At 52.7% G+C, this 21,892-nt stretch overlaps 7 protein-coding genes across 7 annotated transcripts; 3 read left to right on the forward strand and 4 right to left on the reverse strand.

Annotated features, from left to right (window-relative positions):
* Positions 1-308: 308 nt before the first annotated feature.
* BJY04DRAFT_221586 (mitochondrial ribosomal protein L31-domain-containing protein) lies at positions 309-896 on the reverse strand (the record flags this gene model as incomplete). The annotated part of the gene is made up of 3 exons (XM_073717170.1): positions 309-361; positions 487-716; positions 856-896. 3 exons carry the CDS (start codon positions 894-896, stop codon positions 309-311), a joined length of 324 nt encoding a protein of 107 aa, XP_073567829.1.
* On the forward strand, positions 866-4,791 carry BJY04DRAFT_230289 (uncharacterized protein). Its single transcript, XM_073719258.1, has 5 exons — positions 866-1,453; positions 1,521-1,539; positions 1,619-1,729; positions 1,798-2,596; positions 2,759-4,791. Exons 1-5 carry the CDS (start codon positions 1,225-1,227, stop codon positions 4,565-4,567), a joined length of 2,967 nt encoding a protein of 988 aa, XP_073567830.1. The 5' UTR covers positions 866-1,224; the 3' UTR covers positions 4,568-4,791.
* Positions 4,792-5,308: 517 nt separating this feature from the next.
* Positions 5,309-7,552, reverse strand: dbp9 (ATP-dependent DNA/RNA helicase). The gene is made up of 4 exons (XM_073708326.1): positions 7,120-7,552; positions 6,993-7,069; positions 6,449-6,927; positions 5,309-6,394 (listed from the first exon to the last, which is right to left on the reverse strand). The coding sequence occupies exons 1-4, from the start codon at positions 7,325-7,327 to the stop codon at positions 5,320-5,322; spliced, it is 1,839 nt and encodes a 612-aa protein (XP_073567831.1). The 5' UTR covers positions 7,328-7,552; the 3' UTR covers positions 5,309-5,319.
* On the reverse strand, positions 7,553-9,553 carry BJY04DRAFT_120958 (uncharacterized protein). The gene is made up of 8 exons (XM_073708327.1): positions 9,060-9,553; positions 8,928-9,003; positions 8,811-8,876; positions 8,530-8,749; positions 8,439-8,478; positions 8,346-8,386; positions 8,130-8,284; positions 7,553-8,078 (listed from the first exon to the last, which is right to left on the reverse strand). The coding sequence occupies exons 1-8, from the start codon at positions 9,118-9,120 to the stop codon at positions 7,778-7,780; spliced, it is 960 nt and encodes a 319-aa protein (XP_073567832.1). The 5' UTR covers positions 9,121-9,553; the 3' UTR covers positions 7,553-7,777.
* A 40-nt stretch (positions 9,554-9,593) lies between these two features.
* Positions 9,594-12,606, forward strand: BJY04DRAFT_196913 (uncharacterized protein). Its single transcript, XM_073712416.1, has 2 exons — positions 9,594-10,342; positions 10,406-12,606. The coding sequence occupies exons 1-2, from the start codon at positions 10,262-10,264 to the stop codon at positions 11,954-11,956; spliced, it is 1,632 nt and encodes a 543-aa protein (XP_073567833.1). The 5' UTR covers positions 9,594-10,261; the 3' UTR covers positions 11,957-12,606.
* On the reverse strand, positions 12,468-14,816 carry BJY04DRAFT_221592 (uncharacterized protein; the record flags this gene model as incomplete). Its single annotated transcript, XM_073717171.1, has 2 exons — positions 12,468-13,083; positions 13,684-14,816. 2 exons carry the CDS (start codon positions 14,814-14,816, stop codon positions 12,468-12,470), a joined length of 1,749 nt encoding a protein of 582 aa, XP_073567834.1.
* Positions 14,817-19,050: 4,234 nt separating this feature from the next.
* Positions 19,051-21,653, forward strand: BJY04DRAFT_121014 (uncharacterized protein). The gene has a single exon (XM_073708328.1). The coding sequence runs from the start codon at positions 19,470-19,472 to the stop codon at positions 21,426-21,428; it is 1,959 nt and encodes a 652-aa protein (XP_073567835.1). The 5' UTR covers positions 19,051-19,469; the 3' UTR covers positions 21,429-21,653.
* Positions 21,654-21,892: the final 239 nt, after the last annotated feature.

Consider the following 21,892-nt stretch of genomic DNA (forward strand, 5'->3'; position numbering starts at 1 on the left):
GCCAAATATGAATTTCGCACTTCACAATAGTTCCCCGCGATGACAGATAAGAGCACAGGGATTGGTGTGCAGACAAAGACTATAATGTAGACAGAAAGTGATATCCTATTCCGAAACTCCGTGGGGTTTTATATGTCCTTCTCTCCCCGTTACTCTGTCATAGACCAAGTGCTGGTGATACAGACAGATGTTTATAGTACAGTGGTTCTCCGCATCGCTCGCGAACTTCCGTCTGCGAAGGGCGTAGTAACCTCAATACGCACGCCGCATTCCCGAAAAAAATCTCCTAGTAGCGTGTCCAAAATCGTCTAGAATCCAGGGGGATTGACGCGCTGGCTGACTCTCGTCCACTTCGGCAGCTCTGTAGAGTAAGAAATCACGTTAGCCACGGACCAAACTGACACCACACCACATCACATCGGACAGCGGTGAGCACAAGAACTGATAACCACTCCCTGCGACCTCGGACTCTGTCGGCAGACTCACTGTGAATTCCCTTTCGGTACGTCTTCTCCTTCTTGTCAAAAATCGTGTATTTGTCCTTCGGCAGCATCTCCTCCTCCCTTGGCATCTCCTTATGCCACCTCTCCACGGCCTTTGTGGTCTCTCCCTGGCGGGCGAGCGCTGCGGCGACGGTATCGACGACTCGATCAACGGCGCGGAGGCGCTTGCGTTGACGGGCCTTTTGGGGTTGCGAAATGCGCCATGGGATTTTCCTAGAGGTTTGTTAGAGTTGAGACAGAGAAGAAGAATCGTGGTGATGGCAGTGGGTAGCGTGATCATTTGTCGAGTGTCTTCGGGGTAGGGGGGGAGAGCAGAACTGGTGGCGGTTGAGATTCAATTGGACAAACGTACCACAGCAGACCCGAAAATAACGGTGACGAAGGCTTGAACATCTTTGCTATGACACTAGGTTGAAAGAAAGTCGCGATACGGTACGGCAGTCTTCACAGGCAGTCTGGAGGTTTCGGACGGAAAATCCCGTCAGGTCTGGCACGGGTGGTCCGTGCGCTGACCTCCGCGGTCATCAAAAATCCTGGCAGCAAGGACAAGCCAATGACCTTGGCTACTGCCTTCACGCCGTTGATCCGGCCTTGATATTCAACTTCTTCCATTCTTTTCCCCTCCCTTGGGATCCCTCTATGCGCCTTCTTCTCGTCTATTCTTTCGTTGCGCTGTTCGTTTCTTAACATTCTTCGTATGGATACCTTATAGTATACGACGATGTCGCGACCAAGTTCTACGGATTCCGCACCCGGTGCCGGTGCTACGGGCGAAAGTCCCTCGCTCTTCTGGAGGTCGCTCTCTGCAACGACGATTGTCGGTGTGACTGCGCTATGTCGGTCGTTTCTTTATCTGTGTAGTCGGCCGGAGACGCATGGGCTGGAGGAGTTTTTGGGACTTCTTGATGAGAGGAAGGATCCTACGCTGCGGAAGAAGGGGTTGCTTACAGGTATGAGTTGGCCCTTTTCTTATCTTGCGTAAAGTGTACATTGGCTGATATATATTCATGGCGATAGTCTCGAACCACATCAGCGTGTACGTACGTACAGTGCGCCTCCGAACTTGAAAGAGGCCGTCGAATTCTTGCCTACGAGAACGCTGACCGATTGCGCAGGATGGATGATCCGTTGATGTGGGGGTTTCTACCTATGAAGTATAACTTTGGGCTGTCGTCGGCGAACAGGAGGTGGGGGCTTGCGAGCCATGATATCTGCTACCAGACTCGGTATGCCTACCCTACACTCCACTCGACTGGCAAAACGTCCTTCGCACCCGGCTGACGTCCGTTGGCAGACCATTGGCGCTATTCTTCACGATGGGCCAACTCCTACCTACACACAGATCCGCGCACTCGAAGTTCGGAGGAATAGCACAACCGGCCGTTACGCAGGCGATTCGACTGCTTTCGAAAGGACCCTTTGCCCCCGAACCGCATCTCGCCGTGCCGGAGCGTCAGAGCTGGAGCTTGCAGAATGTCTGCATAGATCCGTTCTCTGATTTGCCCACAGCGTACACTACGGACGGAGAAGATTCTCACCTTGCGCCATCCGCGTTTGCCTGCAACTCATATTCCTGGGTCCATATATTCCCCGAGGGAAAAATTCACCAGTCACCGAACAAGGTCATGCGATACTTCAAGTGGGGCGTTGCTAGACTAATTCTAGAAACCCCCGAATGTCCTGATATTGTTCCGCTTTGGCTCGAGGGCTTTGACCAAGTGATGCACGAAAGCCGCGAGTTTCCGAGGTTCCTCCCACGGCCAGGGAAAGAGATCAGCGTGACATTCGGAAAGAAGGTGGACACAGAAGCAGTCTTTGGAGAGGCTCGGAGTCGATGGAATAAGCTCAAGGCGAAAGCCGAATTAGCTTCGCCGGAAGTTCGCGACCTCCCGGTTGGTGCGCTGAACGACGAGCTTCTATACGGCGCCGAAGCCATGGAGCTGCGAATAGAGGTAACGAAGAAGGTCCGAGACCTCGTGCTTGAGGTAAGACGCTCAAGAGGCCATTCCGACGAGGATCCCAAGGGCAGCTTCGCAGAGACGTGGTTTGAAGAAGGGCGGAAAGGTGAGGGGAAGATGCAGGATGAGTCTTGGGTTCGCGATATGTGATGCAGCCCGCTGTAAATTAAATAGAAGACATTTATCTAGACAGCATGTACAAAACCAGCGATTAATCTAGGCATCAACAGCCGTACGGAGCTAAATATACATGGGGCGAGGTCTAGTCATCTATGACTCTACGGCTCCACCCCTCAGCCTCCTCACCCGCACCCGTCATCGCATCATTTAAACCATCATCTCCCCTCACTTCCCTCCTCACTTTCCCACGCCCCTATGCCCAAGAAACACCACAAACCAACGTTCGCAAAACCCGCCAGCACCCCGCACCATTCCCTATCCAGCTCCAGCCTCCGAAGCGCCCAAAATGACCCATTCCGCCCGTCTGCCCCGGCCGCAGCCTCCGCGGAGGAACGTTCCGTCAACGACCTAATTCACCACCTGCGCCGCACGCAAGCTTCACCTGCTACAGGTGATGGGAGCAGGCGGATACCGCAATATATTACACCGAGGACCGTTCATCCTTCGCTGAGGAATTTGCTCGATATCCCTGAGACCCCGCCGCCGCGACCTAGACCCGATGCGCGCCGGACGGGGATTGTTGGAAGACGGGTACGGCGCACAGCTGGGCCGCCGCCGCCTGCGAGTTGGCTGTCGGGGGATACAACCGGTGAGGAAACTGGCGAGGCGCAAACAGATGAGTTTGAGACGGGGAGGGTTATCTATCGGCTTGAACGCCTGCCCGGGAAAGAGTTTCCTGCGGAGAGAAGCATGGTGCATTTATTGCTGAAGGCGATGGCTACGCAGTGGGCGTGGCATGTTGCGTATGATGGACAGTTCCTGGCGGTGCTACCGACGCATATCAAGATGTTGCTGTTGAGCTATGTGGGGTATTACGGGAGGGAGCAGGCACTTGGGGGTTTGATGAGGGGGCTGAAGCCATTGTTTGACAATACTGCCGACCCTGAAGGGGGTGAGATTGAAGGAGTGGGTGAGAGTGATGTGGAAGTTACGCATCTCGACCTCAGCGGTGCGGTCGGGCGGTGGATTACCCTGAAGCAGCTATCTAGTGAGCTAATTCTGCCAAAGAAGAAAGGTCCTGCGGAAGATGAACCGACGAATTCAGTCCCCTTATCATGGGAAGACGAGCTCGAAGACAAACCTGACTCCAGCTCAAGCGCGATCCCGAGATCCCTCCAGCCTCTCCGCTTCCAGAACCTCCAGTACCTCTCCCTTGCACACCCCAATCCAGGTACCGTGAGCTGGAACTCCCTCCTACACCTTCTCACGCGCCTCTCAACAATAACCCACCTCTCTCTCGCCGACTGGCCCGTCCCAACAGCAACACCCAAAGCTCTAAACGCCAGGATCAAAGACCCATCCCGCCCATCCCTCAGCATCGCGTACAGCGGCACCGACTCATACGCCAATTTGGAGAACAACTGGGCCGAGTCCGCAAGTATTCTCCGCAGACTCTCTCGCGCAACATACTGCCTGAAATGGCTAGACCTCGAAGGCTGCGGCGACTGGATCAAGGCGCTGAACTGGCAAGGCGAAGGCTTAGACGGCAGAATGCACCCATTCGGAGCAGAGTGGAATGGCTCGTGGAGAGATATTGAATATATCCGGTTAGGACCGGGATGGCTTCCACACCTTGATGATAGCGATGTGGTCTTGGGAAGTACACCAGTACTACCCTCTCCAGCCACCGCCTCAACACCGCGGACGCTTGCGACTTCCATCCACGCCCCGACACCCGAACCACCGTCAACCGACACCCTCCAAACATGGGACATCGACGTCGAGCGACAAAAGTACCGTCTCGCAAAAGAGCTCGAACGATTCCGCGAAAGTATCCAGACCGCGAAAGCGGTTCAACGCGGTGTCCTACAGACGAGAAAGGAGGGCCGCGGGAAGTGGGTGAACTTCTCATTCGGGTTGGAAGATGTGGAAGAGGATCTGCTTGAGAGGATTCTCGGTCCAGAGTTGAGGAGAGAGTTCTTCTGATGCGTTATTCACTGGCTGACCCATATATAATATATCTATTGGATTTAATGGGGTTGAATGTACTATACGGTCAATGGCCAGAAGACTAAATAAACAATATATACCGTGGCCTAGGCGCTATATACTACGACGGCGGTTGGAGTTCCGGTACCGGAAGTATATATTTCACGCTTTGATTGGCCGTACTGTTTTCAATAGACTTTATATACCAGAATCGAAAGTCCAGCCGTTTCGAAGCTAGGTACCAAATTCAATGCCCACAGCCCAGCTTATACTGGTTTTCAAGTAAACGGAGATTGAAGCCCCCGTGTTGGTTTAGCTTCCTGCAGCCAGGCACGATTTCGAGCCTAGGGAGGAAAGAGCAACCAACATCCAATGGACTCGTGGACCCATGGACCCCCGCCCATCGCGCCTTCCGAACAAGGACATCGAATGAGGAACGCGCGACTTGTAAAGCATGACCCTGATTTGGCAGGAGTGGCGGAGGTGGGATATTCCCTGGACCGCCCGGCATCTATTGTCAGGCTGCATGTACTTGACGCTTCTGCGACGACAGTATTACAGTAAGTACAAGCGTCGCTAGAGTTTCTGTTAACGCATGCATCTTCGCAACGCAAACTTCAAGCATAGGCTGTTGATCTGGAGAGATTGACTCCTGTGAGTATATGCATGTATCAGATTGATATCATGTGCAGTATAATTTTGCGCTCCTAAACACCTTAATCCCCAACCCATCAATGACAGCAGATTATTTATTTCTTGCCCTTCCCAAACGTCTTCAACGGATCCACCCTCCGCCCACCCGCAGGCTTCCTGCCCTTCCCCTTCCCGCGATTCTTATCCCTCGCCTTGCGAATGCGGTTCTCGCTCGTTTTCCTAAACCCGACGTAACCGACATCCTCAGTCGAGATGCCCTTCTTGCCCTTCGCCGGCATCAGGTATTCGGGGATGTGCTTGAGATGTGGCTGTATTCTTGCGGCGCGGAGTTCGCCGTCGTGGCGGAGTTGTCGTAGTTCCTCTGGATTCTCCTCGAAATGGCGCTTCAACTTCTCGGACTTGACGAGTTCCTGTCTGATTTCGCGGGCGCGGGCTTCTTGGATGGCGAGACGGGTGATTGCCCGTAACGCATCGGTCATACGGTATCTGAAGGCGTCGACTTGGGACATTTCGAAGTGGTAGGGTTTGACCTCGTGTCCGAGTTTCGATTGTTTCTTGACGATCTTGCCCAGGACGGACTCGTCGTGCTTGGCGGTGGGGATGGAGGTGGGTTTGTGTTTCCCGAAGTGGTCGGAGGGGACGACAAACGAGAGGGCCATGCCTGTTTTGCCGCCGCGGCCAGTTCGGCCAATGCGGTGGGTGTAGGATTTGGAGGTGGTTGGGAGGTCGAAGTTGAGGACGCAGGCGACGTTTTGGAAGTCGATGCCGCGGGAGATGCCGTAGTCTTTTTCCTTGCTGGTTAGTTTGCGGCGTTTGTCAGGGCGGGTTGTAGTATTGGCTGATTCCTCTTCGTCGCTTGATGGTTGCTTCTGGTCGTCTTCTGTGGGTTCCTTGGTCTTCTTAGATTTTGAGGAGGATCCAAGGACTTCTTGTTCATCGGCTGCGATGATAATGTCGTAGACGCCCTTGTTGAACTCCTCGACAACGTGGATTCGTGAGTTGACGGGTAGCTCAGAGTTGAGAACGCAGCTCTTGATTCCGAATTGTTCGAGGAAGAGCTTGACGCGGTAACAGCGGTCAATGTCGCCGACGAATATGATCACTTTGCCCTTGATCAGCTGTAGCTTGAAAATGACGTATGTTAGAAGGAATTTCTCGTCCTCCGCGCATCTGGTTGATATCGTTAGCTCTAGTCAAGAACCAGAAGAAAGCAAGAATACTAACTTGACCACAAACTGGCTCACTCCCGTGCCCTGATCATCCTTGTCCTCCAGCTTCAGAGTGACCGGGTTGCGACAGAACAGACCCTTCAAGGTGTCCACTTCGGCTGTGAGGGTCGCACTCATGAGGAACGTCTGCACACCTCGCGGAATTGCCTTCGACAGGGCATTGATATCATCCTCATATCCGTACGACAGCACCAGGTCGGCTTCATCAATCACAAGGTGCGTAAGGGTATCCAAAGCCAGCGCTGAGGTTCCGAGATTCGCGATAACACGAGCGGGGGTTGAAACGACAATGTCGGGGAAATCGGCGAGCAACGACCGTTGGACTGCATCAGAGACTTTCTGTGTGAGATTTACCGAACGAACATCCTTTCCGCAGAAGGCGGCGAATGTGGTGACGACTTTCTGGACTTGCTCCGCGAGTTCTCGGGTGGGGACGAGGATGAGGCCAGTGGTCGCTTTCAAGGACGGGTCGGTCTGGTGAAGAGAACGTTAGCATATGCTTTCCACCCTCCGCGGGTTAGATGACAAGATATACGAACCGTCTTTTTCTGGAGGATGGTTTGCAGGATCGGAAGAACATAGGCGGCGGTCTTGCCGGAGCCGGTCTTTGCGCGAGCTGGTCTGGTTAGTGGTTGCTCGCGTTACCATATACGATACCTGACATACCTAGAATATCCTTTCCCTCAAGAGCAAGAGGGATAGCTTTTGCTTGCACTGGTGTTGGTTTGCTGAACTTCTCTTTGACCAGGGCTTGCCGCAGACGGGGATCGAGGTTGAGCTTTTCGAAATCTTCCGTTGTGTCGGCCTGTTTAACTTCTTCCGCCTCGGCTGTCTCCACAGTTGGGACGTCGTTTGCGTCTAGCTTTCTCTTCATTTTCGGGGGAATGAGGGTTTGGATTGTGCTGATCTAAATTCCAGACCGTCGCAACTGGGGAGAAGTTTTGTCGGAAAATCTCTAGGCGGTCAGGATGAATCCCGCGGCAGTATCTTACTAGCGTCCCCACCAGCTCCATATCTGGCTTAGTCTCTTGGTCGAGGAAGTATACGCTCCGTCAGAGTAAACAAAAGTATATTCATACTAATGACTGCGACAATCTGGTCAATACTAGTATGAATATGGTACCGTTAAGTACAAGAGTCATTAGATTTCAAGTCAAGATGGAAGAGGTCGTATATCGTTCAGGGTAATGAATATGCCCATCGTGTTGCAATATAAATCGTGGTCTCGTAAATGTTGTAAGCGTATGTTGTTCGATGAGGGTCGTAAGCAGCGTATATGAAGAAAAAGACATTTAAAAAGTTAATAGACTGTGGACTGAGTATATCAGAGCGCTAGTTGCTCGGTGGCGTATTCGCGAAACCTGATCATCGATGCATTGGTGATCCTACCGATCGGGAGCACTTTGACATTGTGCTCAACGGTGTAGATCTTAGCGAAATTTATTCTAGACATCGGGTCGAGTGTTTCGTCGGGCCTGTCCGGTGCTACCTCAAGAGGCTCCTTGATCATAGGCCGTTCACTAGAGCTTGAAGTAGGCAATCTGCCCCGCAGGTACACGATAGCATGCGTGGATTCATCGACGCCTCGCTTGGAGACACCACGGCCGCCATAAGTACTAATCGCACTAGAAACAGTCAACCAAGAGTCTGCAAATGTTAGAGTTATTGGGGCTTACAAGCACCACGAACACTGTTCGAAGACCTTGATAACTACCATCCGACGAATAGTGCTGTATATTGGCTCTCCAAATCGACCTCGGTACTCTGGACCGGCACTCACAAGGGTTCCTTGACTTGCTCCTTGGTTCTCATGCCACAGGATTGAGAAGACCTACTAGGATTAGCGGTGATTGAAAGCGTAGCATAGAATATGCCGCTGAAGAAATACGTACCTTGCCTTGACGGTAATAGTAAGGTGTTTGGACCATGTATCCTATTCAGCTTAGCTGCTGGTCAAAAAAGGCCAATCTAAGAATGAGACTTACTGTCGTCCAACAGGTTTTGGTACTGCAAATGAGGGGGATGCTACTCATTGATTAGAGCATTTTAAGACTTTGTCTGCAAATGTTGGCTTACCGCAGGCTGTGGGTGAAGGGATAAGAAGCCGCCTCTGTTGGCTCGAGGAGGGCTGGCGTTTGTCTGATACGATGGCTGTCTAGTCTGCGTGATCGGGTACGGCTCTCGAGGTTCAGGATCGTAGTATGGCTCTCGATAACCAGGTGCACGGTTCTGACCATAATGTTGCTGTGGCTCGTACTCCCTCCCAGGGTAAGATACATGACGGTAATTCTCCGGTCTATATGGGTCGTTAGAGTTTGAGCCGGACAATCAAGAACAACCAAGCCCGGGGAACATACTGCCTAGACGGCCGCCGGGCTAATGAAGAATTATGAGACGGGTTGTATGTCGTCCGGGGTGTGCTGCTAATCGCCGAGTTAGTTAAAGCGATAAGTTCTGTCTTCCTAGACACTTACCTTGGCCAATATTCCTCGTCTGGATCTTGTGAGTGAGCATTATGCGGGACATGGCGAGGATCTCTTCGGTCAGTGCCTAGCAATAGGTAAGCATTTTCACCCGATCACCCGGCCTGACAAAGGCTACTCTACCCCCGTAGTCATAAAATGACTCGTAGTGGTCGGGATCGAAACCATCAGAGCCGTCCGACATGATTGGAGCATTCCCTGGGTTTCACAATCAAACTGAAGGCCGAAGTGAAACGGGGGATTGTCCCGTGTATTCAACCCTCGAACCAGGAAGGTGGTAAAAAAGACGGTATTCTCGTTGGCTGATACATGACTTTATAGGCGATGGTCTCAGCCCTGAAAGTGGACGACGGTATGGATTGCCGGATGCAGCAAAGTTGAGGCTCTTTACCAGACTGTCAAACCCCCGCTTTTGAGCGAAACGACTGCATACATCTGAGTTGTCCGACACATGACGCGAGCAAGTCCTCCCTAGCACAACAGGGATAATCAGTAGCTCGCATTCGGTTGGCCCCATCGAGAGTTATCGGGAGGGAGTTGCTGGGATGATTGATTATGGTGTGCACTAGGGGGCGGGTCGATCCAACCAGACGGAGTCTCCTCCTTCCCCCCACGAGTCACGGATGATTCTCTCCCTCCTTTTCTAACCCGCTCGGAACTTCGGATCAATGTGACTGCCACCTCATTTGCTTCTGCCATGGCGACTAGTCGTCATCTTGCCTGTGATGGTCAGATGGGAAGTGAGCCAGAAGCAGTGTTCAGCGTCGGATACTCCCGTGTGCTGCGACCTGAGACGGGCAGAGCAATCAATTTCCCCAAGATCCAGATCCTGGCTCCTTATCATTTGCGAAGGAATCCATCCTCCTTGACACTACCATCCTATGCCTCCTGTTTCGATTGTGACTGGTTATTACCGACCTATTATTATGCGAGGATACTTGGGACTAGCCGCGAGGCAGCCAAACAAGTGACCGTGCAAGACGTGTCCGAATTATCGAGTTACGCAGCAAGTCATCGGTTACCTACTCTTTGTGCTCGTGCAGCAAAAAATGGAACGCTATTTGTTGCTATTGCTTGCTGCGTTGGGATCCAAACTTTCCCCAATTTCAGCCTGTCGGCCAAATGAGGGGTCTCCGCGGATGTTAGAAGAGTTGACCAGCACTTCATTTTTGCGTTAATTGATCAATGTCGCCCACGGCTGATTCTGAGCCACCCCCTAAGCTAGGTTCGTTCCTGGTGTGCTCCTCCTGTCCACGTGGGTTTCGGCCCGTCTTGGTGTGAATTTATCACCCCATGGCCCATGGGGCCACCGGGGCGAGAGAATCATGGCAGATCTCATGGATGCCATCGGGAGCACATTCTCAAGCTGGCGCACCCGCGCCGCAAGGGGGGTTCGGTGGGCGTTGGTAAGGTGTCTCAACTGCGCGAAGCAATTTTGAGCTTGCTGACAATGTCTGCGACTCATGCAGTATCGCAAAAGCAGGACTGAATCAATGATGAAGTCTGAGAGCCCACAAAGCCCACAAAGCCATAATCGTCGCGACCCTAGCTTTGCGCCCCAACATCCGCCGCTTGAACTAGGGTCATCGGAACTTGACGACACGTTCCATGAGATCAACGCGTCGGATGTGCACGATTCCGCTCACCCTACACCCCTGTTCATCTCAGATACCATCGAGCCTGGAAAAGCCACTCAGAACGACCCAAGGCTTGACTACCAGTACAATGGCGCGCTTCAGAGTTATACCACATCCGTTGGAAGTAGGGGTGGGACATTTGGAGGTGATAAGGAGGCCGAGCTCCTGAATCTGTATGGAGGGTTCAGAGAGGTCTCCGCCCGAAGGGTACGGCTCCGCCAGACTCGCATGGCGTTGAAATACAAACGAGAGGAGGAAGTGGAGCTCAGAGTTAAGTTCATGAAGCATCTTAACACCTTCTTTGCGGATCTGAACCATCCCCATGCAGAGTCCATCAGGCGCGAGTACGAGCTTCTTCAGTTAACAACAGAGGAATACTTGACGATGGAGAACAACTACCGTCGGGAAGAGGACCACTTGGAAGAGCGAGAGTACCTGCTCGATGTTTCAATGGAGGGCTTTGCTGGGACCTCGGAGAGGGGGACTACACCCAACGTTCCTCCATTTACCGGTCCCTGGAGCCAAATCTCGGATGAAGAGTTTATCGCACCCGAGCTTCCACGTTGCGTGAACAGCTATCTGTGTCGCATAGGAGATGAGCGTATGCTCCAGGAACGCCTTTCAGAGCTCGAGTCTGAATGGTTCATGATCACCGAGAGGCAGGACATAAAACACCGGTTCTATCTGCCACCAGACGAAGACTCCGAAGAGTTTCTGCTGACATTTGACGAGCAAAGAGCGGAGATCTGGAAAGACCTGAATAATGCACAGATGGATGTGAACTTTCTTCGCACATACTGCATCGATCAAGGCTATCATGGCTTTAACTACGAGGATATTTCCTCCCTCAACTTCTATCAGTACTCTGAGCAGCCAAGCTCGGAGCTATTCATGGATCCTCTAAAACTCCCGTTAGAAGAGAAACACCCATATTCCCCTGAAATTGATTACTTAACTGGGGCGACGGACCAGTCTGAGAACGATCTGAGATTGGCACAGATCTCGCCGAACAACCGGCTTCAGTTCTGGCGACTTCTACAACAAAATGGGTCACTGGATTCCATAGACTTCATCAACATGTGGATGCTCCACCAGGTCCGAGTCTCCTCAAGGGCTATATGGGACATCCAGCATCTTTCCAGCTGGCAGCCTTTACGGGAGCAAGGCTGGCAAGATTATGACATCAGCAGGCATGTGCTTGATGGGTGGTTCTCAGATGAGACAGGGGCTGCCTCATCGCCCAGTGACCCCTATCTCGACGATGGTGATACCGTAACCGCACAAGTCTACGGCGCGGAAGAGCAATTGGAAGCTTCATCAATGCCATCTTCTCCACGGACGTCTGCTCCGAAGTTGGAAAAGCGGCGTCACTCGAGGCCTTGACAGGGTACAGCTGCACTATGACTTTTTGTCCTCATACCGAGACCACTCATCACTCACTATTCAACATATCCGCCGTGGTGCACCTTTGGCTTGCTTACTTCATTCGCCATATTTCTCATGTTTGCATCGAGCACAGCGCGGGCGTTTATAGAAAGCATTTTTTGGGCGGATATCAGCATATTTGTCTTCAGGATTTTCGGCCCTCGCCAACTTTCTCTTTCGGACTAGTTCAGATTGTCTGTATTATTATGTTTAGGGTTCAACAGTCAAGTTATACCACCGTGATTCCCCTGGCTGGACCAGAGGACGTCACTAAGCATGCTCCTAGAACATAGGGAGTAGGATATGAGTCCGGTGTACTATACAAATCCCCGGGAGCCCAAGCTGGTAGCTGTGGACTATAGGGAACGCAAAAGCCAATACAATATGACCAGCAAGTCTGACGCTGGAACCAAGAGAGCGAGATACCTAACCTTGTCGGTAACCTTGGAAGATTTCTTCCCACCCCATCCTACGACTCATCCACACTTCCCTTTTCCTCCTTCTTCTTCCCACCATCACCCCTCTTCCCCGTCTTCACTCCCCCATTCCCATTCCCACTCCCATTGAAACCCCCATTCCACCCCCTCCTCTTAAGCAATCTACAAACCGTCGCCCTCGAAATCTCCACCCCGCGCTCATCCAGCAACCACTTCGCCATCTCAAGCTGCTCCCTCTTCCTCCCCCCTTCCTGCTCAGCCTCAGCATCAGCCTTCAACCACTCAAACAGCGCATCCTCATCCGCCCTGGTTAACCGGCGCGGGCGTCCCAGCTTCTTGAACCGCGGCGCCTTCACAGAGCCATGTTTCATGAGATTGTCACGCAGGCGCACGACTGTCTGCGTGCACACGCCGACTTCCGCTGCGATGGCCTTGGTCGTCCACCCTTGCAGTAGATATCGGCATATCAGGGCGTTTCTGCTGGCGCCGAGGCCGCGGTTGGAGAGGGGGGGGAGTTCCGGGCCGGGAGTGGGGGTGTTGGTGTTGGTGTTGATGTTGATTTTGCTGTTGGATGGCTTGGGTGTGGGAGAGGTGGTGGAGGCCGAGGTGGAGGGCGTTTGGTGGGTTTCGGGTTCCTTTGGTTCGGACCTGGGTGGTGGGTTAGCGGCTATGTGGAAAGGGTTTATATAGAGAGCTGACATTTTCTATTTGGGTTATTCCAAAGGGGTCAAGATATGATATAGATTCATGGAGTTGGATGCTGATGGAATTGCATAAATGCTGGGGGTCCGTATTGGAGGGAAAGTGGCGTGGGCAAGGCGGGCACGGACCAGCTTCGACAGAAATTTTGAAATGGGCGGATGTTTACCGATTTACGATTTACTGCCCGCGAGGGCGTCCTGAAGGGTGAAGCATATAAGTTGTTTCTAGCATTAGAGAGAAGTATATATATATATATAAAGTTATCTAGCTGTTCAACGTGCTGCTAGAACAATATCCGATCAGATAATACAATTGCTATTTACGTTATCCCTTGAAGTCCCGTCCTATCATATTCATCCCAAATCCATGTCCGTGGTCATGTCCGTATCCATATCCATCGTTCGCTGTCATAACAAAAGAGATAGAACAAGCTATTCAAGCCAGAAAGAAAACACAAAGCAACGCCAGAGAAACACTCGCAGTCCATGATATGTACAATTTAGTCAAAACGAGCAGCCCCGCGAACAGCTCCTAATTTATGAATACCTCGTCTCCTCGCCATCGCTATCACTCAAACTGTCCCTCCTCTTGCTACGCGCCCCATCACGACGGTATCCCTTACTCAGACCGGGAATCGGATGGTGATAACTTATGGTACCAAGGTCTTCCTCCTCCGTGCCGACGTTCGAGTACTGGTATTCTGAGCGGGAGCCTGCGGAGGAGAAGTCGAGTGGTTCGGTGTAATGGCCCTTGGACTCACGTTTGCGAGGGCTGCTCTGGCGGGAGGACGAAGTCGGGGGGTGGCTGGGTGGGGCGCGCCGTCGTTCGCGACGGCGGTTGTGTCTGCGGGCTGAGGGTTCACGGAGCATGCGTTCAGTTGTGGTTTGACTGACAGTATCTTCCGTCCCTGGGACAAAGGAGAAGTCGCGGGTTTGGCGGTGGGTGCGGGTGCGGGCGGGGGGTGCTTCAGGCTCGTAGGCGTAGTCGCGGACCTCGCTCATCTCGCTCTGGTTATAGTTTGTGCCGGGGTTGGAGGTGTCGTAGTCGCTGCCGTAGTATGTACCGTCTGCCTCACGGTTGATGCCACCAATCTGTGCTGGTTTTTCCTTGCGGTAGGCGCGGACGTCCTCGTCAGCTTCGCCTTCGTATTTCTCGTTGCGGTGTCTGCGGAGGAATTTCTCGCGGAGGTTACGCTTGCGCTTGGGTTCTTTCTCGGTGATTGTCGTTGCTGTATCGCTGTAGGTGGGCGCTGTATCGGCAACGGTGTATCCGTCGTCTGTGTAGCCTTTGCCGACGATACTCCCTCCTCCTAGCTTCGTGCTTCGAGTCGCGTTACTGAGTGTCCGTCCGTCTGGTCCTTTTCGTCGTAGGACAGTCGACTTATATTCGTCCCAGTCGCCTTTTTTCCATATGAAGCCGCCATCCTTAGCCCAGAAGAAGAACCAAATTGTTGCCAGGACGAATGCCGCGCCTAGAATGGCAAAGAGTGCGTACAGTCCGCGCATGTTAATGTTGCTTGGATCCGTTGATCCTTCACCCGGGTGGTAGGTTCTGTCCGCACGCGCAACGAGGGCATGTGTCTTGTCGGGCTTGACGTAGTTCAATTTGTCGATGTCATCGGCAAGAATGGATCGACCGAGAATGCTGGGGAGCCACCCCACATGCTGGACTGGAGGCATGGTTGATGGAGCTGTTGAGCACGCAGCTCAAAGCGACTCGAGGAGTTCAGTCAGCAATGGCTTGACGGGAGCTTCTCGAAGCTATATTCGTGACTAAAGAAGGTACGATGAGGTATCTGTGCTTAAAGGTGTAGTGCCCGTCCGATCGTATACTTCAGCGGAACGGAAGCGACCATGCAGCTGCAAATACAAGCAATGAGTTGGTCAGTAAGGCAATTCGTGACCCAAGGTATAGAGTATCAAGGTTAAAAGTCACCGAGGAGCACAGGAGCAGTCGTAGAGCGATGAAGAGATCGGGACTCAGCCCGAAAATGCGGTGGTTGGAGGAAATGGAGAGGCTGGGGTGACGCTCTTTTGTTTGGGTTGCTCCGTGGCCGGGGTAACAGGCTGACTCATCTATCTTATCAGCCACGCTAGGCCTCTTCAGGTACTTTAATGCCTGAGGCAGAAAGCCATCTGTATGACTGTACCCAAGCAACACAGGGTCTGGGGCCTACAAAGGGCTGCTGCTTACCATCAAGCTCTAGCTTGACTTGAGCTACATAAAGCTCTAGATTCTGCATACGGACTAGCTTTCATTTATTCCGACGACTGCAGAACAGCTTACGTTGGCCCAGAGTACAGTAGATAGGGCATGTTCGGACAGATTTAGAAGAGCTGCTGATGCTAGTCTAGTTGCACGACATTCGTATCGATCAGACTAGTGGGTGGTGGATAAGCGATCGCCGTCAACGCCAGCGAGTCTCAGATTCTATCCAAGATATGCTACGGTACGGATCGCATGATCGCCGTGGATCCAGCTTGGACAGATGAAAAGGAGAAAGAACTGAGCTGCGACCGCTGACGCCCGAGGCAGCCAACATAAGGTAGAGATCAGGTAAGGCTTGTCCCGTTAAGCGGTGCGGGAGACGGCATAAACGGCAGGGTTCATGTGTGACGAACAGCTCCTGCTCTGTAACACTGGGGCGAGAGTGATCGTTGCATGGATCGAGATCGGGCTGGCTCATCATGCTCACCTTGAGCCTGAGTGGCAATATTGGCAGGCCCGTGACTCACCTCGACACCTGTTTGGTGGGTATTGGGCAGAAATCGAGTAAGCAGAGGATGCGTATTGAGCTGAGCTCAAGCAAGCACGGAGGATGCGGGATGAGAGCAGAGAGGGCCTCGAGAGGATTGCATATCACCATTGGTATGCCTTGATTTGAGCCTTGGCCATTGTCAAAATAGAATGACGTAGAGATGAAGAGCTCGCTGGCAGTCAATTCTCAGCCTCAAGCTCTTGGAACCAATAAAGTCAATTGCCTCGATGTGTCTTTGCTCCGGAGAATCGGAGACTCGAAGAGCGCTTAAGACGTGCAGAGGGGATCTCACCAAGAACTTGGTGCCTTGAAAGTTGAGCAAATGTACCCCGCGGTGGAGAGGGCGGGAGAATGCTGGGATTTGAGAAAGAAAAGGGATACAAAACTCTTGATCAGAGCCTGAGATGACTCACCTGGTCTCTCTGGACAGTGAGTGAAGAGTTTGCCCCCGTGAGGCGGGAAAAAGAAAGGATGAGCGCCCGAAGAGGCTGTCGCTGCCGTGTAATTAGAGGCAAGAAAGACAAGCATGCCTTGTCTGAACAAGACGAATGAGTGATGAGTACTCCGTACGAGCAAAGACTCGGGAGGCAGTTTTCTAGCGCTCTTCTCCGACTTCTATGGGGTTTTCCTTCATCCACTTGTTGTAGACTTAAGTGGAGGCGATCACTGGCATTGGGCCGTCCTTCATGCATATACTTTGGGCAGCCAACACCACCGTAGTATTACCGCAGGATTACCAGTGCCATCTGACCCTCAAGAAAATTTCAGATGGCGAAGCTGGATTGTTGAGGCTGTTGAGACAGTCTCAGCGTACAATCCCCTTGAAGTTGAATCAAGAATAGTTATTTTTCGAAGTCAGTTCCACGGTTGATCGGGATTCGGATGGGCCATGGCATCCACGCTTTCCGCCCGTCCCGTTGATCTGGTGGGGTGCTCCCCTTATTTCCACCCACTCCCACCCCGAATTCTGATCTATACAAGTGCATTCTTGAGGCTGTCAAGAAGCTGGAGGCACATAGTCTGATTGTCACATCCTGGAGAAGAAGCATACTGCGCAGCCTCCAAGTCCGATCATTAACTGTAAATCAGCAGATCCTGTCAAGGTACCGAATCACCGATATACTAGATATACTTTGCCTACTTACATGCATACCTCCGAGGGTTCTGAAGATGCAGTTTCCTTGCATACAGCATTGTTCTCGGAGCATACGCAGGAGTGTGGCTTTGCATGACGGAGTTAATCTCCTATACTTACTTTTGTTTCTGTGTACTACTCGCCTCGAAATTTACTACAGAGGCTTTGATACACATTTCATGATGCTTCCTGAGGTAAGATCGTTGGTGCAAGGTACCTATGCGGCAAATCGCAAGGCCCTTTGGCTGCTGGCTCTTGAGAAGTGAATGGCTTTCTTCAAGCCGGTGGGCGACAATAGGGAGCCTTGAGAGCCTTGCAACTTGCTCCTGCCTTGATCTGCCTGCAATCCTGCAATCGTCACATGTTTGAATCATGAGTTGGGACTCGAGCCGTTTCGTAGAGTTTCACGACCGCCGTAGAGTTCTACCTAACGAATTTCAACGGTCGCTCTGGGGCACCTTCACCCTCTAAGACGTATCGGACCATGATCTCGCAGACTTATCTTGCGCAATAACAACTCTTCTCGTGCAGCGACTCGAGGGTGTGTTTCACGGCGTACACCATCCTCCATCAACAGATCCGAGGCTTGTCATGAAAACTGGAATACAACTCGAGGCCCTTCAGTCTGCTGCAGGAGGCTGAGTCGGTGACTCCTTGCGTCGCAAGCGCAGCTCCGGGACGGTCAAGTCCCTGTCAGACGTGCTGTCCCGACGCTGGCAAAGGTAATGCCACGTTGGTTCGTCTTAAAGGCCACAGCCTTCCGGGGGTATTTCCAAAGGTGAAGAATGTTTGGATCGGTCATTCCTGAGCCACCGATACGGCAGAGCCTGAAGAGCGCCATCGATAACGATCCCTGAAGAAAATCGACGACTGCTTGTGTTTGGACGCCTTCTGCCTACTGAGAAACACAGAGGCCTGGGGAGTGCCTAGGGGCGTTCAGATTCAATTCGACCACGACGAGGGGAGTATATATACTCGATCACTGCAAGTAATCACGAGAAACCTTTAAACCCATCCATACAAGCGATACGTCCAACATGGAACGATCAGAACATTGTTCTTAGCGGCAGATCAGGCAGCGTCCGGCAGCCACTCGCCTCTCATCCCCACCTCCTCCTTTGTCGCCCTTCCGATTTTCTGCGATTCTTCACCCCGACGAGAGAAAATTGTAGAGAAAAAAAAGTGGTTGAGCCGCGGTTTTATTCGTCATACATGGAAGAGGATTGCGATTTCTGCGCATCTCGGAGATTCAGCAAGGGGAAAGTTGAAGAAGACGAGATAGAAAAGGAGCCCCTCCGGCTAAGGCTTCAAGAAACCACCACCCTTTGCGAATTTTTCATCTTCTATCCATCATTAGTATTACTCCGGACTTGCTGTGGTTATTATTATTATTATTTCGACTGCTCAGGTAGTAGTGTTGGGCTGCAACATCTTAAAACACCTTCGCGTCTCTGCGCGTGCCCATTTTTCGCCCTGCAGTTTTTTCCCTCCATGCTCTCCCTCCTCATTCTTCCCCTCTTCTCCGTCACTGCACTCTTCTGCCTCCCACTGGTCAGAGATCTCGCTTTCTTAATATTACTGCCCTGTTGTCTCCCAGCCTGACTTCTCCTCTTCTCGTCTTCTCGCATTCTTCCTCCTCTCTCGCATCTCCACACTGAACCCCACCTGGCCCTGTCTCTCTGCTCCGTCAGAGTCCAGCCCAAGAACCCCCTCCAACAGTCGCTCGTCGGTTACACGCTGCCTCGCTGCTGCTGCATTATTCACACACACTGCCTGCTGCAGCCTTTGGACTTTTTCCTCTTTGAGCCCTCCACTCACCGTCCGCCAGCCGACTACTGCACAGTCCGCGCGCTTTCTCGCTCCCTCTCTCGCCTCTCGCCTCTTCCGTTGGTGGATGCGTTCCTGTCCTGTCTCTTCGCTGCCGCCCGATTCCTCCTTCTACCACCCACTTCGTCGCTAGTCTTGCGCCAAACTTTCTGAACCATACACCTCTCTTTTTTTTCGATGGAGACACTGCTATCTATGGACGACTGTGCATCCACTGTTCATCGCTGACACTCAACGCTCTAGACGCCGCCATCAAACTACGTCTGGGTAGCCGATCTGCATCTTCTGGACTTTTTTTCCCGCAACACTCCTCACAGAGTGGGTTCCGAACTCCTGGGCCGAAACACAAAGGGCACAACTTACCACTGTGTGGGAACGGGAAATTTGCAGTTGGGAAAAAGAAAAAAAATACAGTAACCAAGGGATCGAGGAGGAAAATTTTTTCGTTGACTCATTTGGAGGAGCAGCAGCGTAGGCTGCTGTGAGTGACCCAAAACCCCCCGAAGCCCTGTTGGATCAACACGTTTCACGTCATCCACAGTGCCTTCACCTAACCTAGTACCCCCTCCCGCTTGGGGACCCAACTTGGGCCTTGGCCGCCGCCAAAAAGTCATGTCGAGGAAAACTCCTCGCGCCGCCTTCGTCGAGGAATATGATGAGGACGCTCAAGTGATACTCCCGGACACTCGTCAAGTTGCCAACATTACTGCCAAACGCTCCAAATCGGACTTGAAGAAGTCTGCTCGTGAGCCTCCCTTCGTCGAGGCCGCCAGTGACTCCGGCTATTCTAGTCGCACGGCTGCCACCGCAAACAGCACCCAATCTGCCCCGTCGGGCCAGAAACACCCCCCCGTCCCTCTTAAAGTCGACACTTCGCTCAAAAGGACCGATCTCGAGCGAGTCCGATCACGCACAAAGGAACGGCCTAGGGATCGCAGCGCTCGTCCCACTCGTGAGGACAAGATGCAGGCCGGGCCCTACTCGGCTGGCTATCCCCCAGCTCACCTCCAACAATCACCGTCACGATCTCAGCGACTCGAGCGAACATATACTCGACAACATCCAAGCAACTATTGGGATGCTGAGCAAGGAATGTACCATGCTTCGACTCCGGTGGAACCACGGCACCGAGAGTACCGCTATCACCCTTCGCAAGGATCCGCCTACGACTATCCCCAGGCGTCACCGCAGACAACCCGCTACGCTCCAGCCGCGGTGGTCCAGGTTTCAAGTAGCCGCCCGACCGCACGCAGCGCCCGTTCCAACTCGTACCATTCCAACAATCGACCTATTAGCTTCCACGCCGGGGTGATGCCTCCCATGGGCGGAGTGATGTACAGTCAATCCGCAATGAGGGGTTATGACCCAGGTCCGCCTTTGTCGTCGTCCGCTTACAGCAACTCTCCCGCCTACCCTACCGCTTCTCCCATGTACCCCCAGCAGTCATCGTACTACGGCTATCCCGATGCTACAAGTCCACCTGAACGCCAAGAACGTTCAATGTCTCGAGCTAGAGAACAACCTCGGGCTCGGCGACAGTCCATCTTCGAGCCCCCAGCGATTGACTATGGTACATCCGAGGAGGAAGAAGAGGAGGAGGAGGATGACCTGGAGGAGGACGATTTGGAAACCCCACCACCCCCGCCTCCCGGGCCGCCCGGACCGCACCGTCAAGCACGACCACGACTTCCGTCCCATTCTTCGCACGACCCTCGTGGCGAAGAGGATTACTACCGTTCGATGGCTCCGCCACCATTGCCACACAAGAGCAGGGCTCCGCCACACATTATCCAGAAACGACCCGACATGCCTCGCAAGTCAGCGACTACGACGTCCGTCGTGTCTGACCGGCGTGGATCGCGGTCGCTGGACTTGACTGACCTTCGGGATGTTCTTCCTGAGTACGGATCTTACCGGCGGTCGACCGGCGAGACTGTGATTCCCGAACGAAACCGAAGTTATCGTGAGAACAGACGACCGTCCACTACCTACTACGATTCTGGGCGGTCTGCTCGAGTAGCTGTGGAGCATTCAAACCGTCGCCGCCGTCCCGCTATCTACAACAACTACCCTATGGAGGATGAGCTCGAGGATAAGCAGCGTGACGCGGAGGAATACCAGGCATCGCATTCTAGCAAGACTGCGGCGGCTCCCATGACAGTAAGTGACGCTTTGTTGAAGGCCAAAGCTAGCTCCCAGCGTGCTGGGAGTGACAGCGGAAGCCAGAAGAGTCGATCGGCTAGCAGCCGTGGCAGCGATGCTCGCACTCAATCCGGGAGCGGCGTGCTCACCACCACGCGACCTGCCGACGATGACAACATCGTCATGACAATGAATGGAGTTACCATGAGTTTCACGCAAGAGTCTGTGGGAGGCAAGCGCATCAGTGTGCGGACTGGCCAAACTGGAGCTGTTGAGTTGAACATCGAAGGAGGAAAGCGCCCGAAGAAGTATTTGACGGGCGGCTCCGAGTATACAACTGCCAGCGGCAATTCCAGGAAGACCGACCGCAAGTCTGAACGCGCCAGCCGCCGCTCGAGCCGATCCATCTACAACGGTGCTCGTTACTAGTGGCTCTGCCGCAAGGAATCCTTGCACCTCACCGACGATAGTCTTGTCCGAGAAATGACGGAACATGCCGGGACGGACATATCTGCTCTGGCTGATCCCGTTGGAGTATTGGATGACTTCATTGGAAGAGGAGCAAGGAGGCCCTGTGAAAGAGACCGTGTGATAGGCGCGCGCTACAGTTCATTCGTCCTTATTTTCTTTTTGGGAACAGCAAAAGTTTGATGGTTTTGGGTAGAAAAAGATTGGCTTCGGAATGGGAGGCTCTTTTGATTAATTTTACTTTCTCTGAGCATCGGCTCGATCATTCTTTGCGCTATGCACGGAACAGCGTCCGTCATGGTTCCACCTGATTGTATGATTTTGATGACCTACAATGATCCCCCTCACGCCTGATGTTTAGTTGATGTTCCTGTCATGTCATCTCATGTTCACGTTTTATGTTTATGTCCATCATGTCTCTGATA

This window comes from Aspergillus karnatakaensis (genome assembly GCF_047715665.1).
Source record: "Aspergillus karnatakaensis strain CBS 102800 unplaced genomic scaffold BJY04scaffold_50, whole genome shotgun sequence".
Lineage (NCBI taxonomy): Eukaryota > Fungi > Ascomycota > Eurotiomycetes > Eurotiales > Aspergillaceae > Aspergillus > Aspergillus karnatakaensis.

Excerpts from the sequence above, each read along its gene's own strand:
- BJY04DRAFT_230289 (XM_073719258.1), top strand. The coding sequence starts at position 1,225 with ATGTCGCGACCAAGTTCTACGGATTCCGCACCCGGTGCCGGTGCTACG. Across the intron at positions 1,730-1,797 it reads GATATCTGCTACCAGACTCG|ACCATTGGCGCTATTCTTCA; the intron begins GTATGCCTACCC and ends GTCCGTTGGCAG. Across the intron at positions 2,597-2,758 it reads AGATGCAGGATGAGTCTTGG|CCTCCTCACCCGCACCCGTC; the intron begins GTTCGCGATATG and ends TCCACCCCTCAG.
- dbp9 (XM_073708326.1), bottom strand. The coding sequence starts at position 7,327 with ATGAAGAGAAAGCTAGACGCAAACGACGTCCCAACTGTGGAGACAGCC. Across the intron at positions 6,928-6,992 it reads CCATCCTCCAGAAAAAGACG|ACCGACCCGTCCTTGAAAGC; the intron begins GTTCGTATATCT and ends TCTCTTCACCAG. Across the intron at positions 6,395-6,448 it reads GTGAGCCAGTTTGTGGTCAA|ATGCGCGGAGGACGAGAAAT; the intron begins GTTAGTATTCTT and ends GATATCAACCAG.
- BJY04DRAFT_120958 (XM_073708327.1), bottom strand. The coding sequence starts at position 9,120 with ATGTCGGACGGCTCTGATGGTTTCGATCCCGACCACTACGAGTCATTT. Across the intron at positions 8,750-8,810 it reads GCCCGGCGGCCGTCTAGGCA|ACCGGAGAATTACCGTCATG; the intron begins GTATGTTCCCCG and ends CGACCCATATAG. Across the intron at positions 8,387-8,438 it reads CCAAAACCTGTTGGACGACA|GATACATGGTCCAAACACCT; the intron begins GTAAGTCTCATT and ends TAAGCTGAATAG.
- BJY04DRAFT_196913 (XM_073712416.1), top strand. The coding sequence starts at position 10,262 with ATGGCAGATCTCATGGATGCCATCGGGAGCACATTCTCAAGCTGGCGC. Across the intron at positions 10,343-10,405 it reads GGGGGGTTCGGTGGGCGTTG|TATCGCAAAAGCAGGACTGA; the intron begins GTAAGGTGTCTC and ends CGACTCATGCAG.
- BJY04DRAFT_121014 (XM_073708328.1), top strand. The coding sequence starts at position 19,470 with ATGTCGAGGAAAACTCCTCGCGCCGCCTTCGTCGAGGAATATGATGAG.